The sequence below is a fragment of the Neolamprologus multifasciatus genome, chromosome 16, assembly GCF_963576455.1.
Source record: "Neolamprologus multifasciatus chromosome 16, fNeoMul1.2, whole genome shotgun sequence".
NCBI classification, from domain to species: domain Eukaryota; kingdom Metazoa; phylum Chordata; class Actinopteri; order Cichliformes; family Cichlidae; genus Neolamprologus; species Neolamprologus multifasciatus.
Genome location: NC_140454.1, coordinates 12,027,841 through 12,036,127, shown reverse-complemented (window position 1 = coordinate 12,036,127; position 8,287 = coordinate 12,027,841). Strand labels below are relative to the sequence as shown.

Below are 8,287 nucleotides of genomic sequence, written 5' to 3'. Positions count from 1 at the left end.
AAGTTGGATCACATATTTAATATACTCTGTTCTACTTAGCAATTTAGTCTGTTTGTTTATAACAAACAGGTTGCACTGTATGAGCACTCTGCATCAAAGTTTGAGGTGCATATGCATGTAGCTATTGAACCTTATATGCCTTATCCCTTGCATTAAGCCACACACAGACAATTTACATATAAAGCACACAAATGTTATCAGGTGAGTCTTCAAGACGCCTTGTCTGTGAAAGCCAGCTTAAACAGCAGTGAAGCAGTCACATTGGAGGTGGGGTCATTTAAGCTGTTTCGTGCTTTGATTTCTGTGTTTTCTCTCAACACCTTCCTGTAGTTGTCAACACATCTTCCATCACTTGGCCTGTACAGCATGATAAAAAATGATCCCCTTTTTTTTCAGTTAGTGCTTACAGCTACACAGTCAAGCTGCCATGGCAACCATGCCCTGCTGAACTGCTTTTACCCCTCACTGCTGCTTACAGCTATATCGATAATTGTATATTTTTTATCACCTGTCTCTGTAATTTACTGTTACCTCTCCCCACCTACTTGCATCTACATCTCTCTTACCAGGATCTCTTTTGCATGCAGCACCAGTGTGGTCAGAATGCTGCATTAGTGCACACTGACAAAACAGAAAGAAGTGTGCTGTTGATCAAATTGGAAACAAACCTGTGAGATTTGTTTGCTGTTTTAGTTAAGATGTTAACAAGGTTGACCCTCACCGTGGAAAAATACCATGCGGTGCTTGTTTGGAGTATATCTTGCTATCCCATTATTGGCACTCGAATGGCAACAGTAAAACTGTGACGAATGTGGTGCTTATATTGATAAATTCATTTGTTTATTCAAATTACTATCCTATTACTAAACCTTTCTATTGCCTGCAACTGTTGCTTTTATGATTTTACACTGTAATATTGCTGTAATATAACTTTTACTTTGTGAGGGATCTGAATTCTTCTTCTAAATTTGTAATTTTCCATCTCATGCTATTTAACGTGACACCATGTGTACTGGGGTGGAGGTAATCAGAGAATTCATCGGCTGGTCTGCTGCGTTGACCTTTGAAAGACTGGCCAGATAATTAAACAGCCATATTGTTATTAGACCAAGGGTTTAAAGATGACATTTCAACAAATGTAATCCCTGTTTTGCTCACAATGCGGGCTGTTAACTTATACACAATCAAGCTTCATTCTTCAGTGGAGCTTTCACAAGAAATCTTGTCTTGTGCTAATGTGTTGTTCACGTACACATTTACGAGGGCACTGTAAAGGTGTATCAAAAAAACTGTTCAGTGTTTTCCAACTCAGTTTTCAGTCCTGTATTAATTTCTGATAGATTTTTTGTTTGAATTTCCTTCAGACTCCTTTTCACTGGTTCTTGGTCCCTACCATTGCCATAACATTTAAACGATCCTGGAACCAGTCCTGAATATACTTTAATAGTATGCATTTGCAAAAATGTTTCTTGATTTGAATTCTCTTCAGTCACAGTGTACTGTGCATAAGTCTTGAGCCACTCCACATATTGTCCTTCCAAAAAGCCAGACTTTCTTGTCATTTTTAAAGTGGTCTTAAGCAATAGTTCCCCAGGCATTCTGAAAACCTTTCAATGTTTGTAGTTCTAAAACTTGCCATATCTAAGCTTGCTATGCAGTGCGTCCTTCAAAAAATCTGGGGAAAATGGACAAGTGGAGTACAAAAGAAGAAGTGGCAAGCCTAAAAATATCTAAGAAAAAGATCCAGCAAAGATCTGACACAGGGCGTGAGAGATGCATCTGACCTTTCAGTTGATCTGTCTACTGTTTATTGAAGCCTCATGAGAAATGATCTCAGTTTATGTGTGGCTATCAAGAAGCCATTCTTCATGAATGGAAACAGGAAGAAAAATTACACTACAACTGGAAATCAGTGGCAGTGGGTCGTATGCACGAATCCAAATGTGAAATTTTTGCTTGAACTCATCACCAGTATGTACAGAAGAGGTCAGGAGAGACTGAGTGTCTACAGCCAACTGTAAAACAGGGTGGAGGCTCTGTCATGGTTTGGGGACTGAATTTTAGCCAGTGTGCTTAAAGAGCTTGTTGCAATTGATGGGATAATGAAGAAAAATACTATTAGATTTTGATCCACCATGCAATATCATCTGGAAAGCATCTAATTGGCTTAATTTTTCAACATGACAGTGATCCCAAACACACTCCCAATGCAGTAAAAGCATACCTAGATAGACAAAGACACAACAGAACACTATCAGACCTCAACAGTATTGAAGCAGTGTGGGATCATCTTGACAGAGAACAGAAGAAAAGGCAGTTAGCATCTAAAAAAGAGCTTTGAATGTCCTTCAAGATGCCTGAAGAACTATTCCCGAAGTAGTCTTTGGGACTAGGTCTCCAGAAAAGACAGAAATGACATGAAAGCTTGCCTTAGTTCAGACTGTGTGGAAGAATAAAAGTATATAAAAATATTGACTTTCAAGCTTGTTAGAACTGAACAAACCGTGAAAAATCTAAAGAAATGAGGGATGGTTCAAGACTTTTGCACAGTACTGTACCTTCTTTGGTAAGTGCTTAAGTTTGAATTTGCTCGCATTCTGTTATTCATTGTCATTACTTTTTAATTGATGACCACCCCAAGCGGTAGGAGGCGATATAGTCAAGTGCATCGTACCGTTCGGCTTTTTTCCGCCTGGTTTTGTTCAAACTATGGATCGGATATCAATGTCGGAGCTGGAGTGAGTTATCAGAATCGAGAAAGGGTTTTATTCGCTTTCCATTCAGCGGGTGTTGTGTTAGCTGAGCTGTGCTCGGTTGTGGTGCAAACTAGCTTACAGACATCGCTGACTGTTGGAGTTCACACAGTCGTCTAGTCTGTTTTAGTGAGCTGCATTTGTGTCCGACTGCGCTTCCGCCATGTTGAACTGAATCAAGTTGTGACTGACTGCTGGGACCGAAGTGACAAGCCCCAGAAATCGGACTAGATAGAGTTAGGGGGGCTGTTACCGCGCCGGTGACGCAGGAAAAACACCCAGAAGCAGAGGAAAAAAACGTAGGAATTAGATCATTCTAGTAACAGGTTTGTGTCCTGTGAAACTGTCACTGATATAGGCCACGTTTATGTAATACACGACGACACCATCGTTCAAGGCTGGACGTAGCCCGTGAATAGAGGGGAAGTCATATCAAATTCCTGGTGAGTTGTTAGCCAACTAGCTCGCTGTGCTGGCTGGTGATTGTTAGCTGGCTACTGCTAGTACTAGCGTCAGCTGTTGGTGTATGAAAGGTAACATAGCATTTTGGGTTGTTGGTGTTATTCACTTGCTGATGGAGTTTTCTCTGTTAGCTACTGCTTACTGAATCTTTGACAATGTCAATGCGATTAAATTGCAATTCATAGTCCTGACAGTATGTGCAGGCTGCCTAGCTCATCCCGCTAGATTCACTGAAGTCAAGCTAGCGCTAGCTACCTGCAAATGGTCCTGTTTAAAGACTGAGAAGGAACATTTCCTTTAAACGTCTAATGTTTACATGTTGGCGAATTTAAATTTCATCCACCCAGAGTTATTAATTGTTTTATTACAGCGGCTTTATCAAAACTACATTGCAGCTAACCTGTTCTATAACCCGGGCCTCTGATATGTTATTTTCAGTTTGTTTTAGCTAAGTTAGAACTTAGCGTTAGGCGATACGGGTCAGAACAGTGAGTTAAATTTCAGGAAATAGACGCCTCCACTGTCACTGACATTTTATGCGTTATCCCAGAAAGCTAAAATGGCCACGAAGTGGCATTGAGTTGAATAGGAAAATTATAATTTTATGGGTTGAACACTAATTACTTGTCGAGTCATCTCAGCAAGCCGCTTGTCAAAACAGAAAGGTTAGCTACGGTGAATACATTTACTTAAACAGAAGCTAACTGCTGGCTAACATTAACTGTTTAGATTACTTCTTATTAGCTCGACTAATGTACTTTGCAAATGGCGTTATGGTAACACAGATGATCGACAGTAGTGAGGAGAAACGCGATATTCTCTCAGGATTGGTTTTTAGCTATTTAACCAAATTCTCTACGTATTTAGGCGCATCGGCTATGCAGCAGAGGTTTGCAGGGCAACTATAACGTCAGGCCTGAGCGAATGATGAGGCCTGTGTTTTCTCAGCGCAGTGGGCTTTGGACGACCAGGCCTTCACTGCTGTGCTGTCTGGGCGGATCGCCTTGCAGGCTAACCATCGTTAGTTGCCGCAGCTAGCTAGCAGCCAGGGTTATTAACTAACTAGACCACCAGCTGTTAGTAGTAGTTGACGGCGCTAGTTTGCAACGACAGTTACGTAATGTCACCGTTTACTTCATCTGCATCTGGGCTGTGTGTCATTTCGAAGGTATTCGATCTTAGAGCATATGACATTACATGACCGATTTACCCGTTAATAATGTCGCTAAATAACACTATTATTTCAAAGCCGGGCGCTCCAAAAGGCCCCAGTTGCACCTAGCATAGAGAGCTAGCGTTAGTTATGGCTGTTGTTAAATTTGTATATCACTTTGTTGACTGTGGTTAAAAAACAAACAAAACATGATAGTATGTTTTTTTGTTGTTTTTTTTTCTTCGTGCGTCATGAAAGTAACCCACTCGTCCCTGTTTGGGCAGATAGTTAGTTAATGGCTGGCTTTACAGATAGCACACTTGGCTAAATGTGACATTTAGTCCCCTGCAAGCTAAAGATACTCATAAGGTTTGGCCTTTATTAATAACTGTTATGGACTACATGTTATGCTACCTGCTGCACCATCAAAATGTTGGTGGTGCAGCAGGTAGCATGTAAAGTGGAATTTGTGCTAGTTTCACCTCTGTTAAACCAATAAATATTAAATCAGCTATTTTTCCACACCCATTTTAACTTGCTTTCAGGTAGTTAGTATGATACAAGGGAGCAGAACAGCTGAAGTTTTGGTTCTTGGTGTTTACAATTTAAAGTTATGGGTTGTCTTATGTGTATCTCGTTTTGCTTGTTTTTTTTTTTTTTTTTTTTTGTATAATGTGCAACTAGCACTCTGTTTCAATTATGTTCTCAGTTCTAGCCATATATTGAGCTGCTAAATGATGTTTCTAAGTTGAGCTGCTGTTTGAGTATTTGCTTTGTTAGATTTTATACCACGTCAGCTGCTTTCAGCTGGTAAAATGGTGTAGCGAATATGTTGATATTCCCTGTTTATTACAAGGGAATTGCAGAAGGGACTAAGGTTCTGGGTTCAGACCTTGTCAGTAAATCTGTCATATCTGCTCTTTCTTGATTTGTGTGGGGAAAGAAATTAAATGGAAAACACATTCACTCTGAATAAGAATATATCCTAAGTGCTCATTTTAATAACTGAAAACCTAGAAGGTTTGCTCCAGCAACATAACATTTTATTTTGGTAATTTGAAATTTCACTTATTTTTTGACTATTGTAATGGGAAGACTTTCTAGTGGTGATTTTAGGAAATGTGATAAATACAAAATATTTAAATTAACAATTGAAATTGGTTTTCTTTCTGTATTCTTTTGAATATGAAAAAGTGATGAGCTTTAAACTATTTGATGTAATGAAAGTGATCTAAAGGTCTGATGGTTTAGGACTGAAATCCAGGGAGAAGGTTAAATGACATTTATTTTCAGAAATATGTGGTTATCGGTGACCCCACACACAGTGCCAGTGTTAAACTGGTGTCTAAAATTTCTTACTGATGAGCATATCTGACCTTAAAGGGAATATATGGTCCATTTATTTTGTGGTTCTCATTAAATTCATTGCTGTGATGTGTTCAGTCTATGGTACTGAGCAAAATAACTCAAATTGGACAAGGAATTTGATTTAAAATGTGAATGAAAATTGTATTACCCAAGCTCTCTTTGTTAGACATCCTTGACAGTTTACAGGAAAACTTCCTGGCTTAACTTTGACCTACTCTTCTCATCACAGTTGCACATGGACACATAGTTTTGCAGTGCAGTGAGAGAATTTTACTGACATAACAGGTTTTCCGTTCAAGTAAAGCAACGTGATTAAATAATCAGGCCAGACTGCCGTACTGTCTAATCATGAGCTGCTTGGGGTTCTTGTCCCATTGAACTGTACTGTTTAGCAGTGTCACCAAGGTCGTTAAATCTCAGAACTTACTTTGGCAGGCACACTTGTATTGTAATCTAAAAAATGATTGCTGAAGAGTAAGAAACAGAATAAATGTGAACTAAGGTATTGTGAGCTAATACATGACAGTGCTCAAAAGGTGTTTCATGATGGTGTAAAAGCTATAATTATCTGTCTTAAATGAGAGTATAGTTTAAAACAAGGGATCAATTAGCTGATAACTAATGCAGTAGCACTAAATCTGTTTTTTCCTATACAGTCCATTATTAACCCGTTCCTTCATATACAATTAGATACTTATGTCTGCCTTTGAGATGATTATTTTTCTTGTTGTGGGATTCAGGCAGACAGCATCTTCTGGGTTAAATATTAGATTTAAAATGAAAACTGGCTTTTGGATGATGACTTATGGTTTGCCTCATATTGGCTAATCCCAGGGACATATATCGAAGCGTTACAATAGTAGTTTATTGTTCTTTATCTTTCTTTTCTTATTAAGTTAGTAAGGTATAGTGTTATTACTTTAAGGCTTGATGGGCTGAGACTGAACTCTCCGGTTTTGTCCTTTTTGGCAAATCATCTTCGTTTCTGAATAAAAGAGAAAAGAACATGTAGGCAGTCACTGAAAAACTGAGTGATACAAGCTGAAATGAGCTGACAGGGACGGGACAGTTCAGTTCAGTTTATTTTATTTTAGATTTAAACATGTATTTTAGACATTACAAAGTCTCCTAACCCATTCAGCTTTTACATGTTATGCATAACTTAAGCAGTCAGCTGATAATTCTGACCTTTGCCCCCTCTTCTCTGCTCCAGGTTATGCAATGGTCTCAGCAGCACACCCAGATCTCCAGGTGCTTGTGTCCCTCTCTCGTGTGTTCCGGCTCTCTTCCCTCTGCTCTACAGCTGAGGTGGCTGTGATTTCCCTCCTGGCCAGCGCTCCCTAAGAGGCCAAGATTGCCAAGATCTGCCCCGTGGCGAGCATGACGGCCACCACGCGTGGCTCTCCGGTGGGGGGCAATGACAGTCAGGGCCAAGGCCAGGCTCCTGATGCTCAGAGCCAACCCCCACTGCCACAAAACCAGGTCAGCATCATCTTTCTAACACTTGTTTTAGATACGTGAAAAGAAAAACGAAAAACGGTTTAAGGAATGAAAAAAGATATTTGTGTTTTTGTTTTGTTTTGCTTTTCTCAGTCAACACAGCACAGTTTTTTTCTTTTTCTTTTGCTGATATTGCTCGTACCTAACCACACACAGATGCCCAGGGAGATGAAGAGAGAGGGGAGGTGGGGGCGGAAAAGGAGGGAGAAAGGGAGAGAAGGCGAAGCATCAATGAACAGAGCCCCCTGAGTGATGGATAAAGGGTGTGTGTGTGCGCGTCTTTGTGCGTGTGCAGGCCTGTGTTGGTTAGAGATGAGCTGTGGTGAGACGTGAGAGGCAAGCTGCCTATGTAGGTCAGCCAAGCAGAAGGAGCCTTCACCACACACCCCCACATTTTATATTTCTCAGTTATGCATCTCTTTCCACGTTGTGTATCCCTCCTTTACTCTTATGCACAGCTGCTCACACCACCACCACTGTTGATGCGCGCTCAGTAGATGAAAGAAAAAATAAAGTGGTTAAATGCATATTCATCGATGTACATTTTTGATTGCATTTCTCAAATACTCTTACTTCCAGTGTAGCCCTAAGATTCACCCACATACTAACACATTTATACGTCACCCATGTCAAGTCTTATTATATTTCTTGTATGGTGAAATGAGTAATACTTCATATTTAAAGTATCACAGTTATGATCACTTGAATGACCTTTTTTTTTTATTATCAAGCTTTTCACCAAAACCAGCGTAAGCAGGAAGTTAGAAAATGTCTATAATAGGAGCAGGTGGTCACAAACTAGCGGATCCTGTCCTAGCTGTTTGGTAACTGTAGGACCTAATTTGGAGGAAAAAATCCCTTTACATGTGAAAGGTTAATGTTTTTTTTTTTTCAGTCCTACCTTATTTTTGGGAATCCAATCTTCTCTCATGACAATGCATGCAAACTTCAGTATTTATTGCCTATTGACACTATTTCATCAAGCCAAACAGTTTAAAATCTGTTTGTCGGTTGAAAGCTTTTGTTTCAGTCAGTTCTCTTGGAAACTGTA

General features: G+C 39.7%; 1 protein-coding gene across 10 annotated transcripts in view; it reads left to right on the top strand.

Annotated features, from left to right (window-relative positions):
- Positions 1-2,636: 2,636 nt before the first annotated feature.
- The window catches only part of usp9 (ubiquitin specific peptidase 9), a 38,739-nt gene continuing 33,088 nt past the window's right edge, over positions 2,637-8,287 (top strand). For 6 of the 10 annotated variants that reach the window (XM_085135701.1, XM_085135700.1, XM_085135699.1 and 3 more), the window contains exons 1-2: positions 2,756-3,196; positions 6,950-7,218. In XM_085135701.1, coding sequence (XP_084991827.1) covers positions 7,117-7,218 — 102 coding nt within the window. In that variant the 5' untranslated portion in view covers positions 2,756-3,196; positions 6,950-7,116. The other 4 variants (XM_085135695.1, XM_085135693.1, XM_085135696.1 and 1 more) reach the window with 4 other exon arrangements.